At 48.4% G+C, this 20,274-nt stretch overlaps 1 protein-coding gene across 4 annotated transcripts in view; it reads right to left on the bottom strand.

The window, feature by feature from the left end:
* EP400 (E1A binding protein p400) overlaps positions 1-20,274 on the bottom strand; it is an 852,236-nt gene that overhangs the window by 11,393 nt on the left and 820,569 nt on the right. For all 4 annotated transcript variants that reach the window (XM_085634324.1, XM_085634328.1, XM_085634325.1 and 1 more), the window contains one exon: positions 2,658-2,735. In XM_085634324.1, the coding sequence (XP_085490450.1) occupies positions 2,658-2,735 (78 nt within the window). The remainder of the gene's footprint in view (positions 1-2,657; positions 2,736-20,274) is intronic.

Here is a 20,274-nt window from a genome sequence, read left to right as displayed (position 1 = left end):
GCAGGCTCGGGGACTCGCAGACTTTGCAGGACCTGGAGTCTGTGGGTTAACAAATCCAGTGTTCATGGGAGGCAGAGTCTCTTCTTTTGAAGGCAGGGCAGGTCCTCGGGGTTCCTTGGGGCTGCTGGCTGCAGGACACACCGGAGATTCTCTTCTGCAGGTCCGAGGAGTGGATAGGCCGGTAGGGCTGGGGAAAAGTCAGTGGGCGTCGTCCTCTTCTTAGCTTCGGCACGGCTATTCGGTCCTCCTTTTCTTCTTGTAGTTTCTTGACTGAGGATGCAAGGTTCTGGGGTGCCCCTAAATACTAGATTTAGGGGTGTTACGGGTAGGTAAAAGGTTGGGACCAATAGGGGTGGGTACACCCCCTATTATGCCACCCTCCAGTGGGAGGGAGGCATAAGCCTCACCCTGGTTGGCTGGGTCCCCCCAGCTCCAAGATGGCAGGGACTGAGAGTTGTGCTTCAGCTCGCCTCCCACACCTGAGGGGTGGAGTTGACAGAGGTGAGCACACCTCCCTTCCTCACTTGGTTTTCCGACGGGTTCTCCCAACCTAAGTGGGGGTCAGAACCGGTGGGGACCAGTTGCTGGGGGCAGCAAAAGGCCTGAGAAAGCTCACAAAAGCGGTAAGCCTTTGAAGCTTCCCCTTTGTGGACCCTGCCCATCCTATGGGGAGAAGGCTTGGCACCTCGTCCCAGGATGTGCATTGCTTTAGGCCCCCCCGAGAGAAGCAGGCTCCCGACCCAGGAGTCCAGAAACATGTCTGATAGTGGCAGCTGAAAGCAGCCACTCAGGCTGGACACTAGTGGTAGGTCGTTTTTCAGGGGGGATCTCTAAGATGCCCTCTGTGTGCATTTTTCATTAAATCCCACACTGGCATCAGTGTGGGTTTAATGTGCTGAGAAGTTTGATACCAAACTTCTCAGTGTTCAGTGCAGCCATTATGGTACTGTGGAGGACGTAATGACAAACTCCCAGCATAATATACTCCTAATGGCAGCACTGCACTCACAATGGGATGTGTGCCATGTCGACTATTCACTTTGTTCTGTACGCAAAACACGCAGCCTGCAAAGGCAGAATGCGAGTGTAAAGGTACAGGGCCTCTAAGGGTGGCACAATAAGTGCCTTCCCTGGTCACAGTGCCCTGGGCACCTGTGGTACCATTTACCAGGGACTGACCTATGGCTAGAGAGTGCCAATTGGGTTTTGTCTTTAATGCAGTTTTAGAGAAAGAACATAGGCCCTGGGTACCTGATTGGCAGGTGCACGGGGCACACTCAGTCAAAGTACATAAGCAGTTCAGCAAAAAGTGGGGGCAACCATGCAAAATGCGGGCACTTTCTCACATTATCCCATTACAGCGGGGAGTGCCCCAGGGATCGGCATTGAGCCCTACTCTTTTTAACCTATACCTTCACCCACTGGCTGACGTTATTGAGGGCCATGGAGTGAGAATGGGGTCATATGTTGAAGACACTCAGCTTGTTATCAACCTACCTAATGATGACGACAGGGCCTAGCGACATGGATGCAGGCTAGTTGCCTGAAGTTAAATGCAGATAAAACAGCGGTGCTGGTGGTTGGGAAACAGCCTTTTATCTGGTCCTAGTCATGGTGGCCTGCGGATCTGGGCCCCACCCTTATTCCTAAACCTAAAGTGAAAAATCTAGGCATCCTCTCTGACGCTTCGCTATCATTTGAAAGTCAGATCAGGGTCACTGTGGGCACCTGTTTCGGAGTACTGAGACTGTTAAGGAAGTTTCTAAGGCTAATACCAGCCTCAGACCAAAAAACAGTTCCACAGGCCCTGCTGGTGTCGCAGATTGACTACTGCACTGAGCTCTACTTATGGACTTCTAGAGGCAGACTGGCAATGCTTCATAGAGTACAAGACGCAGCAGTCCGGATGCTATTAAGAATTCCGAAATGGACCTCCATTACTTCCGGTTTGGCTGAACTTCACTGGCTTCCAATTAAACACAGAATCTCATTTAAAGGTCTGTGTTTCACACGGAGGATAATGGATTGGAGGCTACCGGTTCTCTCTTCCCCTTGGTCAATGCTCACACTCCTTCCAGATCTTGAGAAGCAGCGCTGGCAGGGATTCCCAGAGTACATCTTGCCCAGCTGGGAGGGCGCTCCTTTGGTCTTCGTGCAGCCAAGCTTTGGAACACCATGCCACTCAACCAATGACTTAAACAGTCTGAGACAAGTTTCCGCAAAAATCTGAAGACCTGGCTCTTTAGACAGAGTTAGAAGCCTTCTTGCTCTTGACTTTCCTGACCCTGATAGGATGCTACTGGTTAGCGCAGGGACACTCCTTCGGAGTAACCAGGCGCTTTATAAATCCTTAATTAATTAATTAATTAATTACTGTTCAAGAACATCAGGGGGGAAATAATGAAAATTCGTGCATAAAGTAATTTTAAGCCAGGCCATTGAATATTGCAAAGGCAGTTCCAAATAACAAATACTGTTCAACAAAGAGCTCATCCGCCCTGTTTACTACATAAACACCTACTTGCGAGGGGGGAGGTAGGGGGGGGGGGAATAGACATCAACTGCAGAACAATGCCACTTTGCCGCTGCACCTATAAGTTGGATTACAAATACAACTCTGCTGGGCATTAGAAATGGTCTCTTGCTACTTCACCTACCTGTTGAGGGGCAGATACCATCTGCTGGATATTGGCCACGGTTGCTTGCTGCTGGACCACTTGAGGAAGCTTTGCCACCTTTCAGGAGAGAAGAGGAAAGTAATATTAGCACAGTCCAGATTACTACACTTACATGGAAACCCATTTTTTAATGAACAGCCAGCAATTATGCCAAGACAAATGACATATCTTACAATAGATCAGTTTAATCAGGCTTCTAAATCACTTGAAATGTGAAACTGTGTGAAAAGCTTCCTTTTGTGGCTTTTTCTGAAAGAGAATGTTGTAGCATATTGCTGCTTCTGACAAAACCTCGATAGGCAGATTCTTTTAGTTGCACAAAGATTTAAAACATCCTAATTCTACAAAGGAACATGGTAGAGCTATACACATGGAAGTATTTCAGGCTTGCCAGCTAGAATATACAACAAAATTGCTATTAGTAAAAAAAAAATTGAATCTTTTTATTCTGCTCCAGGAGTCTCATCTTCAGATTACCAAACGCAGGCTGCAAGCAGAGCAGCTGGCAGCATTTTGAGAAAATATAGAAATTGCGCTGGTGCAGCTTATATAAGCATGCCTACCCCAGCATATGCCATGTGGAAACTATCTTCATTTTTCAATAATGTTCAATTCTGGTAAGTAAAAGCAAAAGGTGTCAGCATGGAATGTGCAAGTCAGGTGCTGAGATAGTGTGCCAAGAACAACCTTTATAAAAATAAAAAATAAAAAGTTACTTACCTGTAGGAATAGTTTTACAGCGTTTAACATTTTCTGGATTTACGTGCTGCGTATTATTAGGTCATCTAGTGTTTGGGCCTGGAATGTTCCCTATGTTGCTCCTTTGTTTGATCCTCGGCAACCCCCCCATTCATAGACCAGTAGGTGGTTGTAGCCGTACTCCTATGACGTCAGACATATGACCACAATGCCCCAGTATTTGGTCACTATATTTAGATCTGTTCCATTGTTGGATATGGTAGGATATTAAAGGGTTCCAGATAGGATAGCACCTTTGTGGTATATTGTTTCCTCACGTTTTCCTTGAGCGGACACGTCTTGTATGCAGAGGTAGGTCACATGTGAATCTGGGAAATTCTTCAAGCTGCAAAACAATTTCTACCAAGTAAGTAACCTTTTAGTTTTGCAGCCTTCATGATTTCTGTATTCACATGATGTGCTTTGATAACATATTGGTATTCCCTCTAACTGGAAAGTTGGGCTGAAGTGAGTGTGTGTTTGCAAACAGATGTTATAATATCATCTGATTCACCTGTGCTTATCTATTTGACTATCTACACAAGTGGTTTGAGAAAATATGGATTGATCGCCATGTGTTCGCTGTGTCATGAACATCTCCTGTGGTAGACTGGATAGTGCATGTGAACACGTCCCTCCTAGTTTGTCGAGATAGAACATGGTGGTAGTATTGTCAGTTTGTATTTGTACCACTTTCCCTTAGATTTGCAAGTGGAAAGCCTCAAGAGCTAGAAAGACTATCTAGAGTTGCAGGATATTTGGGTGCTCACTGCATTCTTTGAGCTTCACAGGCCCACGATGTGCATCTCATTTATATTTTCTCCCCACCCAGTGTGGGGAGCATACGTTGTTATGGTAACTTTGGGAACTGGTTTTCTGAAAGATCTGCCTATTGTAATGTTCTTGATGCTCCACCATTATACCTCCTTGTGTACTCTCCCTTTTACAACCCACTGTATCCTCCCAGCTCCCTCTTGCCTGTGATCGGTATGTTTGCAGTAACTCCTGGATTGGTCTCATGTGGAGCCAGGCATTTGGTTTGAGTGGTATTCATGATGCCATCATGCCCAAGAGTTTACCCACCGTCCTTACTGTCACAGCTAGGAAGCACATGTGGGAGGGGCTGCCCTTTGTGTAGGCAGACAGGGACAGAGATGGAAAACCGGATATCAAACGGTTTTCCAGATGTGTGTAGCCCCCTTCGCAGCCACACCTGCAGCACCTAGTGGCTAGCAAAGGAGAAGGGACTGTGTTATTGTGTCTTGCTTGTGGAGGAGTCGTTTTTTCGAGCCCGGGCAAAGCAAGAGACTCCAAGGGTCAGTTGGCTGACTTGTTCACAGCACAGGGCCACGACAGATGAAGAAGCCTGCCGGGACGAGTTGGTAGCCCACATCTTCTAACTGCTGTTCCTCACCGCCGTGTAGCACCAGGGACCAGGACCCGGTGCTCAAAGATGCCCTAGAGTCTGCTGAACACGGGACAGTTGTCGGAGTGCAGCTTGGTTGCCCAGAAGGCAAGCGATCATTCAAGGAAGGATTCCACTGTGACCATGATAGCGGGAGACTAGTAGCCTAGTGGCAACTGGACTTTGTCAGGATCGAGAGGACTTCAAGTGACGTTGACCCTGTAGCCAAGATTGGCTTCCTGACTCTCTCCCTAATTGACTACAGGTGGTTCAGAACTCCGCAGCAAGACTGCTACCCAGACTTCCTCCCAGGTCCCACATGACCCCTCACCTAAGGGCCCTGCATTGGCTCCCAGTGAAAAAGAGGGTGGTTTTTAAGCCATGGTCCTGATGCATAAGGCCTTGCAAAGGACGGGGGCATCCTATCTCAAGGAGAGAATCAGCACATACACCCCTGCTCGCACCCTCCGCGTTCCTGGCAAAGGTGCCCCGCATTGGTCGCCTCAGAATAGGTGGGAGATCCTTTTCCTATTTAGGATCATTCTTCTGAAATAGACTCACTAAAATCTCCGGCTAATTCACAGCCTGGATATGTTCAAGAGGAAGTTAAAATCCTGCCTTTTTAACAGCTAAACCCACGGCCTGTCTGATCCCCCACTACCTAGCGCCAGGATCCTCTGCCGAGTAGTTGTGCGCTCTATAAATAAACATATCATAACAAAACAACCAAGGAGTAGCTACAGGAAGACCCCTGTAGACCACATTGCATCCACAGCATCCTTGAGCATCTTTAGCATCCTGTATACCCTGCATCCAGACCATTTCTATAGGAGTCTATGGCAAGGAGATAAAAGGGCTTGGAACTAATGAAAGACTGCTTCTTTCCCCGAGGTAACTATTTCTGAGGACTTTGCTAGTGCCCTTGACTGGCTTCCTGCCAGGGTTGGCTGCCTAAGTAAACCAAAGTAACTGCAGTGATACTTACCCAAGTTTTTCTTGAAAAAGTTTCTAAGTGTAAAATTCCATTAATTCGCCAATGCTTATTCGCAGTTACGTGGAAAGTGCTTGTGGAGAAGTGTGGCTCAATGGTTAGAGCGGCAGACCCTGATGCAGAGGTCTGGCCCGGGACCAGGGTTCAATTCCCCGCCTCGGCGGGTCTTGGGCTCAAATTTCCACGGACCTGATAATTCTCGCCTCGGTGCCTATTCCAATCATGGAGTCCCGCTCTGCAACTCTGGGCAATAGCTTGCTTAATCTCCACAACGGCCCCCACAACGCTAAGGATGCCTGGCCTCCACCTTGGGGGTGCCCAGGAGTGGACACCTCACAGGGAAAGACAGGATGGGTTCCACAGCGGTATTCGTACAAGCGCCTTGAGACCCTTGCGGGTGAGTAGTGCGCTATACAAGTATCAATTTACATGCTATACCCTGTAACTGCTGTATTTCCAGAACCCTCAGGTGAATCTATTTTGTTTTGGTGTCTAAAAATACCTAAAAATAAAGTCTATTTCTCTCAACTTGTTTCGGAATTCTTAAGTGTCTCTGGTAGTTCTTCTCCAATTGTTTTGGTGCTGTTTAATTGTTTTACACTTGTTCCTTTGTGCTAGCCTGGCTGCTCAGAGCCACAGCTACCCAGGGTGGAGCTAAGGACTTAAACAAACCTACTGGGTCTGAAGGCGTTGGTAAGTGTATTACACGGTGAAGTCGCAGAACCACATCATATAATACACCTCATTTCCACGCAGTAGCCACAGCAATGCTTAACAATTTGAATGATCCTTCTGTTGGATGGATGTGAAGGATCACCACCCCAGGTGGAAATTCTGAATCCTGCACCCCCACAGGACCAGTGCGCACCACTACGGGCTGTAGGAGAGTACCCTGTTTTGACATGGTCATCCCCATTTTTTGCCTGGTATATGATACAATTTTGACAGAAGTCCACTGGGTTCCTCCCTTCCAGGTCCCCAGTGCCAGATCTCTTTCCCTAAAAACTGTACAATTGTTCCTCAATTGGTAATACCTTTAGCACCTCCTGTAAGTCCTTAGTAGATGGTACCCCTGGTACCTAGGGCAGGTAAGATAAAGAGGATCTCTAAGGGCTGCAGCTTGTGCCACCCTAAGAGACCAGTCTGCACCAAACAAGCAAACTGCCATTGCAGGCTGCGCGCCATGGTGCAGAGAAAAGGGAAGACACCTCATGTGTGCCATGCCTGCAGATACTGCATGCAGTATAGGTACGTAACCCCTACAGCAGGCCTTACAGCCCGAAGGCAGGGTGCACTATAGTACATGTGTGAACATATCTGCATGAGCAGATATGCCCCTGTGATGTCGAAGTCGATTCTTAGATATTACAAGTGGGCAGGGAAGCCATTTTAAGCACATGTACTGGACACACTGGTGTTTACGAGTTCCCCTGATACATGATGGCTTAACTGCAACTAAAGATATTTGCTATCAAACATCTCATATTAATAAGCCCACACTGATTTCAGTGACAGATTTATTAATATATGCACCCAGAGGGCACCACAGAGATGCCCCCTTGGAAACCTACCCACTCACTGTGTACTGGCTGACTGGTGCAGACCAGCCTACCACCACAGACAGGTTTCTGACCCCCTGCAGGTGTGAGCCCGCAGTCTGAGGGAAGAAACAGTACCTGCTCAGGTCAGAACTGTTGTCACTTCCTCCAGCAGAATGGCTAAGTAATCAGCATATGAGGGCAGAAGGCTTCAAAGGCCTCTGCTGTCTTTGATGTGTGACCCAAGGCTTCCCCAGACAGGGGAAATGAAATGTCACTGTAGGAAGCTGGCTCTGTATATACTATGCCAAAGTGAGGAATAGTCAGCACAGAGTCCAGTGGATCTCCAAAGGTAGGCAGAGGTAAAGTTAGATAGCACCTCAATCTCTATTTGTGGTGGTGTTGTCGAGCAGTAAGGCAGTATCAGAGGACAGTGTTAAGCATTTGTTGTACACACTCAGTCAGCAAATGAATTCACACACTCAAAGACTGAACTTCAGACCAAATGCTTTTGTATGAAAATATTATTTTAAATATTTTATTTTCTAGAACCAAGCAAGCCTAGCACAGGTAAGCAATAAATACTTTGCAGTAAATATGCAGATTGTAAACAGTTTGAATTGAAATTGTATATGCACTTTGTTTTGACTTACAGTATGGTTTCAGAGAAATGCAATACTTTGTAAATACAGTACATAGACTTGAATGGACTTTTCAGTAAAATTACAGGTAAGTTACTTTTGAGATTACTTTTCTTACTCAGAGTACTATACCTGGATACTACTCTGAGACATTTCCTGCAAACAGGAGTTAGTGCAATTTTAAAGAATTTCTTTAGGTGTACAAACTCCACACTTAATTTTTTTTCCAAGAAAAACAGTCAATGTTATCCTATGGAGGAATATAGTGTTATTGGTTTTAGGGTAAGTACTCGGTAGTGGGGGTTGAGGTTCTGGGGTTAGACTCGGGGGGGGGGGGGGGGGGGGTGGGGGGGGGGTCTCCCAGGGTCAGGGATGCACTGTTGTTACACTCTCAGCGGCACTATGGTGGCCGGGTGCAGAGTGCTGAGGCCCAATGTTATCCAATGAGGATACGGGGCCTCCGGCTGGTGGCTGCTGACGAGCGGGCCACTTGGTTGTGGGAGCAAAGCTCCTAGACTTTAGCTCAGGGCAAATGGGGAAACAAAATAGCACCAAAGGTGCACCCTCAGCGGCACTAGGGCAGCCGGGTGCAGGGTGCTGTTTCGACGTCGGGTACCCTGTTTGCAATGGGGAACCTCCGGTTTACAAAGGCACTGTAGGCTTGTGGACGAAGGTCTTCTGGGTGCGACCACCACTTCAAGAGGTAATTTGGGATGTTGGGGCTTGGTTAGGCACAGTCGGTTTGGCCAACCAAGGCTGTGGGGCGTCGGTTGTAGGAGGGCCCTTTTAGGGTCAGATCTTCTTACCAGCTCCTGGTAGTGTTTGGGGGGACCATCCGGATTTAGGCTGCAGGCTTTGGCTGTAGGTTTGAGGCAGGTCAGGAGTCGCCGGATCTCAGGTCAGGATCGCCGGGGAGACCTCCTCGTGGTGTTTGCCCACTCGAGTTTGGGCCGTGGATGGCAGGTGCAGAGAGGTGCGAATTCGCAGTTTCCGGCCGGGGCCAGAGTTTGCAGATGAATAAATCCAATGTTCACGGGAGACAACGTCTTTGGGGTTGAAGACAGGCAGGTCCTCCGGGGTTTTTGAGGTTGCTGGCTGCTGGACACACTGGGATTTCGCAGGAGCAGCTTCGAGGGGGAGACAGGCCAGTAGGGCTGGGGCCAAGTCAGTGGGTGTCTTCCTCTTGTTAGCTGCTGCACGGCTGTTCGGTCCTTCTGTTTCTTCTTGTTGTTGTTTCTTCTTGTCTGAGGAAGCAAAGTTCAGGGGCGCCCCAAAATACTAGATTTAGGGGCGTTACAGGTAGGTAAAAGGCAAGGACCAATGGGTCCCTTCCCTGGGGTGGGTACACCCCTATTATGCCACCCTCCAGTGGGAGGGGGGCAGGAGCCTATCCCTGGTTGGCTGAGTCCCCCATCTGCAAGATGGCAGGGACTGGGAGTTGTGCTTCACCTTGCTTCCCCACCGAAGGGGTGGAGTTGGCAGAAGTGGGCACACCACTCTTCCTCACTTGTTTTTCCCGCCTGTTCTCCCGCCCATAGTGGGGGTCGTCAGAACCAGTGGGGACCAGTGGCTGAAAGCAGCAAGTGTCCTGGGGAAGCTCACAAAGGTGGCAAGCCCTTGAATCGTCCCCTTTGTGAACCCTGCCCTTCCTGTGGGAGAAGGCTTGGCACCTTGTCCCAGGATGTGCATTTTTTCTTTCAGGCCCCAGAGAGCAGCAGGCTCTCAACCCAGGGGTCCAGAAACATGTCTGGTGGTGGTAGCTGAAAGAAGCCACTCAGCCTGGACACTAGTGTTGGGTTCGTTTTCAGGAGGCATCTCTAAGATGCCCTCTGTGTGCATTTTTCATTAAATCCCACAGTGTGGGTTTGATGTGCTAAGAAGTTTAATACCAAACTTCTTGGTTTTCAGTGTAACCATTATGGTGCTGTGCAGTTCGTAATGACAAACTCCCAGCACCATATACTCTTAATGGCAGTACTGCACTTACTATGTCTGAGAATGGACTTAGACACTGTAGGGGTACTGGGCTCATGCACCTGTACCCTCACCACTGGTATAGTGCACCCAGCTAGAGGGGTGACTGATCTATGCCAGGGAAGTGGGTTGTAGGCATGGCACCAAAACATGCAGTCTGCAAAAAACAAAAGTGTGTGTGTGGGTGCGCGCGCACGCAGGACCTCTAAGGGTGGCACAATAAGCACAGCAGAGGTTGGATGCCTTCTCTGGTCACAATGCCCTGGGTGCCTGGGTACCATTTACCAGGGGCTGACCTGTGGCCAGAGATGCCAATTGGGTTTAGGGTTCAATGCAGTTTTAGGGAAAGAACATAGGCCCTGGGTACCTGATTAGCAGGAGCCCAGGGCACACTCAGCAAAGCTCATCAGCAATTCAGCAAAAAGTGGGGGAAACCATGCAGAAAGAGGGCACTTTCTCACAGTCACCCTTACCCGGGCCCATTTGGCACCAGGATGGGCAGGAAAATTAGCTAGTCAGGATGCGTGTTCCCCTCTCAGGTTAACACCATCCGTAAGGTGGGCTACCTAAAGTGAACACAACTTTTAGAATTCCACCCTCTTAGTTTTGGCGGAATTAGGCTCTCTGGGTTAGGGTTATGACTTTAGGGTGTAGATCCCTAAAGGTAAGCCCATTGGCTACTACCTGCCACTCCCTGTAAGGCCCTTAAATTGAGTATTTAGTGTCATGTGGGTTGTACATCGCCCATTGCAGTTTTCCCTATGTTAGCCTAACATAGACCGTGTTAGCTTTGCACACGTTACTATATAAATACACGTTTGCTTCTGTGCCACATTATAGTTTCACACAGAACCTGCAGTTGTTTTCTTGCTCTGTTCTTTCCTGGGATTTAGTCTGATCGGCAGGCAAGGTCAAACAACAATGTCCCTTGTTATTTTGTTCTGGTCAGGCACTCGCAGCTAGACACAACACAGAAATGCAGCTGTTTATGAAGTTGTGAACCTTGTCATATAGGTATGCACAGCAATGTAAGAGAGAGTCGGATATTTTCAGCGAGAAGATCACGGCTGGTTCTGAGATGTAGAACGTCCAACTGTGTATACTAAGGTACGGGGTTTGCTGATAAACCCAGAGATTGTTGCTGTAAAATCAGTTTGCTTCTGCAAAGGGGGCGGGGGTTAGGCTATCCTGTCTTATAATATGACAGGGCTTTCCATAATATATGGTTTATTGACAATGCTGATGGTATTTTTGCTAGGCAGTTTTCGGATTGTGGCATGTGTACTGCATTCTGGATGTTTATAGTTCAAATAAACATTTCAAACTTCCTTTGTGGCTCCGTCATATCTCATTGTGGACGAGTATGAGTGAGTGAGCGAAAGGGGGATTCCCGTCACCACCATCCCAGAGTGGGTCAGGAGTGTTGTGTTCTGGGGTGTCAATTCACTTGTTCCCCTGGTTATGAGTAGGAGGGCAAGCGAGACACTATAGCTAGTCGGACTCAGGCTCATAGATTCCGAGGTGGTATGGTGACTCAGTCCTTATCTACTAATGTTCTATGGTCCCATGCATAGATGCATAGTTTGGTACCAGAGTAGAATCCCTGCAACATTAGGCGGCACCCTTGACACCAGAACTTAGATATGACTAATCAAGACGAGAGGACAAAGAAGAGCAGCGAGAACTGAAGACTGATGTGGACTTTTAGCGCCAAACTCTGCCTATCTGCACAAAGTCTCATCAATTGTGACCAGCTACTCGCCCTGCAGCTGACTAGCTTCCAAGAACCCCAGACAACTGCCAACCTTCGCAATTGCCAAGCAATCTCCCTTGCAGTAGAGGAGCTACTCCTCTGCAGTCCTCAGACACCGAAACGCAAAGTCTGGTCTACTGAGTTGCTGCTCCCAGGCCAGCCCAACGCAGCACCCCCCCAGAAAGAGAACCATATGTTCCTGAAGGTCACCACTGTCTCACCACCAAGTGAGAGGACACTAGGACCAACAGGAGTCTCACAGGACCAATACCTGGGGTACTGGACCCCTTGGAGCATACAGCGCCTGTGAAAGTCCAATACAGACTCCGCTTACACTGACACGAAGCAGACGTCAAGGGACATCAGCATCGCAGGGACCCACATCCAGAGTGGCACGGCTGTCCTGATTTTGCACCCTCAACTCGAGAGGACAGACAACCACAAGGGCTAGGAAGCACAGAGTCTAGCCGACATTTTCACTCTGCACCTGAGTGCCCTGGCATAACTATTGATGAACCGTCTGTGCCCCCTTTTCCCAAGGACCCTTGTGACCAGAGCCCCTCAATGCTAGCTCCCAGACTTGTCCCGAAGTTACCCTCTGCAGCCTTTTTCTAGCCTCCCCCATTCTTCCACCGACATAGCATGCACAACTACCAACCCGACCAGCAACCGTGCACCCGGCTGCCCCAGGGCAGGTAACGAGTAACTGCTGGTGGTACTTTGGACCTTTTGGTCCCATTACGAACCTATGTTCCAAAGGAGAACCCAAGAAACCGATTGCAAATAACTCTATGCAACATAGGCCTTTCCTCCAATAGGGAAGCAGTGCTGTGTAAAGACACATTGAATATAACTATTTAATTACCTGTAAAAATTCATATTTAAAAAAGTACTGGTTTGCTAACGAAGTTCTTGATATCAAAATGTAGATAAAAATATGAATAATTTTTCTAAATTGGTCTAGGAATTATTCTTGAATGTGCGTCTCATTTATTACCCCTGTGAGTACAAAAAATGCCCGCCCACTACCACATAAGTTAGCATTTCGGATATCATTTGTACCTCTGTAAACCAATTGGGGTTTGCCTGGACTCTTTATATAGGGTACCTACCTTTGGTCCACTATATAAAGAGCCAACTTCCTACAAGGGCAAACTAAAAAGGCTTAATGGCTGTTGTCGCAGGTGAAGGGGCCTGGGAGGATTGATGACTCTGCTGGCCTGAGTGTTGCCTGCCAGGCCCACACACCCAGCTTAGAAAGACCTGGGGGTGACTGCTACAGGGGTTGGGCAACTGTTGCCGTCCATATGTCAACCTCATGGCAATTTCTGAACTACTGTGGCAACTGCTTGGCAGGGTCAGAAGAGCAGGGATCATGCCGTGGCTCCTTAGCGGAGGAGTTTCCACTGGTTGTGCTGGTGGCAATCTTCTGAGCAGAGCTGTAGGCACAGGTACTCATTTTACAAATTAAGCACTGGATTTAAGCACCACTTGTGATCAGCAAGATGAAGCTGACAGACGGTCTACTCGAATATGGAGTACAATAGCTAGGTGGTTGGCAACCTGCCACATTTGATGGTCCTGAGTCCAGGACCAGAGTCGTGGAACTTCCCGGCAAAGAAGGTGCGACCCTACTCTCCCCGCTCGCTGATGTCCCACATCATGGTTGTATTGTCTTGGAACTCTAGCAGACTGGTGTGCAACATTTGCTCCTCTGGAGCCCAGAGACCTTTGATCTTCAGAAGAGCACACCACTCTAGGGTAGAGGTCTCATGATGACGTTGTCACAGCCTGTGGGGGTTGTAATGGCTTACCTCAAGTCTAAGTGCCGTACACACTCCACAACTGCAAATCTGCCTAGAGAGCATTATGGAGCTCTAAAGATCTCTGCAATGGCTCTGTCTGTGGCGGCACCACTGGAGGGCCTGCATGTGCCAGCGTGAGTGAACAACAGAATGCAGGAAGCAAGCAGGCCCAGAAGGTGTAACACCATCAGGACTGGCGAGTGAGCTTCATTCCGAGACATCAGAATCATAGCCTGAATCCTTTGTGGAGGGGAAAAGCTTGACTCGATATAGTGTTCAGTACTGTTACTACGAACAGAATGCTGAGAGGGCACCAGGTGGTAGATGGGCTTGTTGATGAAGAAGCCCAGATCAAAATGCAATGTAGCCATTGTTGGCAGGAGGTTCAACATCATCTCTGGAAATCTGGCTTTCATGATCCTTTCATTCACGGAAGAGAATACTGGGATCCCTGCACCTCTGGGATGGCCCGCTACTACTGCCATCACCTTCGTGAAGACTTGTTATGCTGAAGTCCGATCAAACAGAAGGACCGCAAACTGGTAGGATATGGACCCTACCATATGGCGAAGATACTTCTTGTGCGACCGCAGCATCAGAAGGTGGCAATAAGCATCCTGCAGTCAACAGACACCATCCAGTTGCCATCACCTAATGCAAGAAGAACCTGAGTTAGGGATAGCATTTTTCTTTTTTGAGGAACCAGTTCAGAACCCTGAGGTCTAGCATCGTATGAACTCCACTATACCTCTTTGGGACCAAAAAGTACCGGAAGTAGCACCCCTGACCACACTCCTGCTCTGGCACCAACTCCACTGTATCACTTCTACCTCCTGTTGCAAGACTTATAGGTGGTCTGGTGGTAGTGCTGAAGGGGGTGTTTGGTGTTTGGGAGAAAAGGGTGGAGATACCTGTTGAAAGGGTAGGGTACACCCTTTTCCACAATTTGCAAAAAACATTGGTCTGAAGTAATGGCCCTCTAGGCCTGTGGAAAAGAGGACTCCCATCTTCTAACTGGTTTCTCGTGATCCTGTAAAAGAGAATTAAAGCTGCTTCCCAGGGGTGGCTGGGTAGGGGGAGGAGGAGGAGAAGGAAAAGGGTAGTGCTTGTTTTATCCCTTTGCTGTGGCCTCTATATTGTCTATACAGCAGGTTTGTTTGCTGGTGGTAGTGGTGAGATTGTTGTTGATGGTATTGAAAGGAAAAACTTCTTGTGAACTCCCAAAAATGTCTTAAATTGGCGGCAATTCCTTTGTTGCATCTGAAGACCCAGAGATCTTGCAGTTGCCTTGCTTCTCTTAAACCTCTCTACGGCAGAATCAGCCTTGGCCCCAGAGAGCCGAGAACAGTAAAAAACAAAGTGGTCGGTAAGTGAAGTTTGGAGAACATTGAATTTCTCAGCCATGCATGGTGAAGTAGATATATACATGTCCCAATATCTATGGGAACAGAGTCTGTTGCGTCCAGACCAGACTGGATCACCAGTTTTGCCACCTCTTGTCTAGCCCGATTAACTCCAAAAAGTAGGGTAGCAGATAATCTGGTAGACTGGGCCGAACCTTCTGTGCCATGTCACAGAGAGCGTGTACATAGTGTCGGAGGAGACTGTGGTATTCAGCGACTTGAGAGCCATTCAACCTGCAGAGGTGGTGGTCTTTTAATATTGCACTATCTTCCTGGATTCCCTATCTGACATGGTAGTAGGGAAGGTGCCTGGTGAGTTGTTTAAAAAAAAAAAAAAAAAGTCTTTTGATTAAAACATCAGCAGTGTTAATGAGCAACCTTACCGCAATACATTTGTGACAGTACATACAGAGCAGCATATTGTACATTCTTGAAAAATAATGTCTTTTTGAACTGAGCTGGGACCTCCTGAGAGCTATCCTCGAAACTATCATGTTCGTACACCCCATCTCATTGATATATCCTGATTTCCTTTAAATACCCCAATATAATTCCCACTGGTTCCATACCCTTTCCCATTTCTTCGGGCAGCCACGACTCTCATATATTGTTTTCTCCGCGGCACAGCACCAGTCCATGTCCATTTTCCAACGTGCCACTGTCGGTGGCTGGCTGGCACCCCAGGCCCCCACGATATTTCTCTTAGCTACCATTGCAGCCACTAGTAACCAGATGTTTTGATACTTAGGCCATGTTTGTTTCCCAGATGCACATAGAACATGCCACCGTGCCTCCAGAGGTATTGTAAGCCCTAGGACTTCTGGTATTACTCGCGTCACCCTCTTCCAGAATTGTTGTATAATCTGACAATCCCTCAATATATGGAAAAGGGTGCCCCTCTGTCTACAGCCCTTCTGGCAATCCACTGTGAGGGTGCGACCCAGCCTGAACTTGAGTGTGCTGGTGGAATAAGACCGATGTAATATTCATAACTGGACCAACCGAAAGCATGCCCTGATTGTCACCTCCCTAGGGCTTTGCATCGCTTCCACCCGATCGTCATCCTCAAGCAAGCCCACGTCTGATTCCCATGCCTCTCAACTTCACAAGGGGGTCGGGCGAGTTGTTAATAATTTTCTTATATGTACAAGACAGCGCCTTCTCAGGTATCGGGTCCAGCTGTAGCCTATCTTCTAATGGGCTGTATTCAGGGAGGTGTATCCCCTCTTTGATATGTCTATGTATCACATGTCACAAATGCAAGTATCTATACCACTCTGATTCTGTTAGCTGGAACTCTTTTTGCAGTGTAGAGAACGGAGAAGGGCCTGTCCCCGCCGTACATCTCCTAATCGCATTATATCTATTAGTTTCCTTCCACTTACCAAACCCTTGTAGCTTACTTACTTCCCTGAGAAATTCACTATCCCACAGGGGGGTTTGTTCTGTCAGCTGGTTATCCCACCAAAGAAATCTAATGGCTTTCATCCACACCTTGATCACAGTGCTCGTATGGGGTGGCATGTTTGTTCATTACACGGATGTATAGCGCCCCTATGTACCCTCTTGCACCCATCGCCCAGTGGTCCACTCGATATGCCGGGTCGTTTCTGTCCATGAACACCCAGTCATTGATGACCATTCACTGTGATGCCCAATAATATTTCCGGATGTCTGGTATGGCCAAACCACCTTCGTATACGCCTCTCTGTAACTTAACCAATGCTATCCTGGCACCCCCACCGTCCATAATAGCGTCCATAATTCACTCTCCACTTCCTTAAAGAATTTATCTGGGACTGGACATGGCGTGTTCTGCAGGATGTATAGCATTCTGAGGAGGGACATAATTTTAAAAAGAACCGCTCGTTCCATAAGGGAGATCGGCAGGTTCCTCCAGTGGGCTACGTCACTTTTTAACCTGTCTAGTTGCGGTTGTAAGTTCTTTGTGAGAAAGTCGGCATTTGTTTTAGCAATTTGAATGCCCAAATATTTAAAGCGGTCCTTAACCTGCAGTTGGGCACCTGCCCCGAGTAGCGGTGGGGGACTATCTGTCAACATACACAACAAGGATTTGTCGCAATTAATCTGATATCCTGAGTATCCACCGAATAGGTTAAAAATCTGTAAGAGCTGGTTCACCGTGAACCTCGGCCGTGTTGCGTACAAAAGAACATCGTTGGCATAAAGCGAGATCTTCTCTTCTCATTGGTGCCCCCAATAAATACCGGATATCACAGGGTCCCCTGCCAGCGGCTCCAACGCTAGTGCGAATAACATCGGGGATAGAGGGCACCCCTGTCTGGTACACTTATGGAGGGCAAAGCAGCAAGACACAGAGCCGTTCACTCGGACCCTGGCCAAGGGGGCTGTGTAAAGCAGTTTAATCCAGGATTGGAATTGGGGGCCAAACCCAAATCGCTTCAGAACTTCAAAGAGATAGTGCCATTCTATGCTATTGAATGCCATACGGGCGTCAAGGAATAGCACTGCCGCTTCCTCCTTCGGATTCGTTTTCACTAGGTGCATCACCCCATACAAACGTCTAAGATTGAGCCTGGTGCTCAGACGGGGCATAAAACCAGACTGATCTGGGTGAATCAGGGTTGTTATAGGTTCCAATAGCCGATTTACCAATAATTTAGCTAGTATTTTAACTTCAATATTCAGCAAAGATATTGGTCGGTATGAGCCGCAATGGTAGGCAGGCTAGCCCGGTTTCGGAATCACGATTGCTGCTGTCCGCTGGTCCGTCGGCAGCCGCCCCTGTGTTCTTGCTCCATAAAACATCTCCCGGAGGTACGGGGCCACTACACTCGCAGTACATTAAAAAAGCTCCACGGGCAATCCATTTGGACCCGGTGCCTTCCCTGCCTGTAAATCTTGTATTGCCCCAATTATTTCCTCCGGGGTAATGTCCTCGTCTATGTGTGCCTTATGGTCAGCGGACAATTCCGGTAGTCGCTTCTCGGCCAATAATTCGCTACAATCCACTGCCGTCCTTTCTGGCTGGGACGCGTATATTTTTTCATAATAGTCTGCGAACTCTCGCGCTATGTCCTCCCCGGTGTTGTACGTATGTGCACTCTCGTCCTGCACTTCGGCCACCCAGTTCCTATCCCTGTCTCTCTTCTCAAGCCAGGCTATCATTTTATTTGCTTTGTCTCCCAGATCGTATACTCGTCGCTGTGTGGCGTGCCTGGTGAGTTTTGAGGAGAAAGCTACTTAAACCACCATTCTTTCCAATGGCAGATGAAAAGAAGGGAAAGGAGAATCTCAAGGGGCCAGTTTCTAGTGTGTTGTAATTGCTTTGTGGAATGAGGTGGAAGAAGTGGGTTACTCCCGAATTGCCAGAATGGGTTCTATGAAAGCATCATTTAAGGGTAGAAGGGGCTCTGTTGTGTGTGTGGATATATGGAGAACCGCTGTAAGGATGTTGGCTTTGGTCTCTGTCACAGGTAACTGAAGGTGTAACATCTGTGCCACCTTCTTTATCACTGACCAATAAGTAGTGACTTCAGGTGGAGACAACCCAGATGGGGAACAGAATTCCTATTCCAGTGAGATATCCAGCCCACTTGCATCTTTTAACCCCTCAAAACCTGGAACAAAGTCAGGGATAGTCTGTCCCCATCATCCATGTGTTGGGCTGGGGTTGCAAGTCCACGAAAAAGAATCTCTCCTCCTCAATGAGGTGCTGAACCTCATGGCGTGAAAGGTTTTGTGGCAATGTTTCTGGTCGAGCCGGTGGTGTTGGGTATGGGGCAGGAGACAAACATTGCAGCACCACTGGCATCAAGGAGCCGTATTTGGGATCATATTCCAGATCACCAGAGGAATGGAGTGAAGGTCACCAGGTGATACAGTGTCAGAAGAGCGCCAAACAAGAATCCCATTGGACCCATGGGGCAAGCCGGTGCTCCAAAGCGGGCCATTCTTCTTCAGAACATGTTGTACATTATATTCAGAAACTTTGCTGCATCTGTCCCAGTAGTGGGGAACTCTGTTAAAACTGACCAGACGGGGGCCTCGGGGTCCGCGTCAAAGCGTTGGGTCCAAGGAAACTGCCAGCATAGGGTCCTTCGTGTTGCCTTCCACTAGCTCCAGCTCCGATGCAGATGCTTGTGGGTGACTTACACTTGGAGTGGCACTGTTTCAATTTGTGTAGTCTCTTCATCCGTTGTTCCTTCTTTGATGACAGTGGCGGCTTCAACCCCTCCCCGGACTTGAGTCTTCCTCAATGCTCATCCTGCACTCAGGCCACAAAGATATTCGCCTGCCTCCCCTTGAAGGCCTTCTGGTGCATACTAAAAGAGGAGCCTCAGGCCATTATATCATTGTCCCAAAGAATCACAGGCAAATTTCGAGTGAGTCCCTAATGGACATATCTCCATTAGTCCATTCAGAACACCTTAATGTTTAGGTTATGACATTATCACAAAATCTGCACCTGAAGAGAGAAAGATTGTGTTGAAAATGTTTGCAAACTCCTGAGGAGATTCAAGCTCTGCATTCGCGCCAATGGTGTGGAAGAAAGGGAACTGTAGGAAAGGGCCCCTTTTTAACATGGCCACCCCCACTTTTTGCCTGGTATTTGATGTGATTTCAACTGGAGGTGCACTGGGTCCCTGCTAACAAGGCCCCCATTGCCAGATCTCTCTCCCTAACCTGTGAAATTGTACCCCCATCGGCAATACCTTTCGCACTTCCTAGAAATCCCTAGTAAATGTTACCCATGCTACCTAGGGCAAGGAGGCCAAAGAGGGCCCTTAAAGGTTGCAGCACGAATTGTGCCACCCTAAAGGACCCCTCACCAAACTCATACAGGCTGCGTGTCGTGGTGCAGACAAAAGTGCAAACGCGACATGGCACACAGTCGTGTGTGCTATCCCCAAAGACACTGCATGGAGTATAAGTAAGTCACCCCTACAACAGGCATTCCAGCCACTGCACCCGTCTCTCCAAGCCAGCGGTGAAGTGGGCCAATGATGCCAACATGGTCCCCCAGCCCTGCAGAGATCGAGCCCACTCTGGTTACACCCCTAATGAACTCTAGACGTTGCCTGCAGCCACTTCCCGCAGGCCCCCTCTACCGCGACTGTTTCCGGTAAGTAAAACCCAACGCATAAGGACACTTCCGCACCCGTCGGTCACAGGCCGTAGAGAAGATGATCAAAGGTGTCTCTACATCCCTGAGTCCCCCTAGTGGTTGAGCCAGACTCGCTTTCCAGTCCAAATCTGCAGCCTCCTTAACACAAAGATCGATCCCCATAGACTAACTTCAGGCACACAACGTTGTTTTGCACCCCTGCATTCGACCGCCTAGTGCCGCTGGTGGTGTCTTGCTG

Source organism: Triturus cristatus, chromosome 11 (genome assembly GCF_964204655.1).
Source record: "Triturus cristatus chromosome 11, aTriCri1.1, whole genome shotgun sequence".
In the NCBI taxonomy this organism is placed as follows: domain Eukaryota; kingdom Metazoa; phylum Chordata; class Amphibia; order Caudata; family Salamandridae; genus Triturus; species Triturus cristatus.
This window is presented reverse-complemented; position numbering and strand designations above follow the sequence as displayed.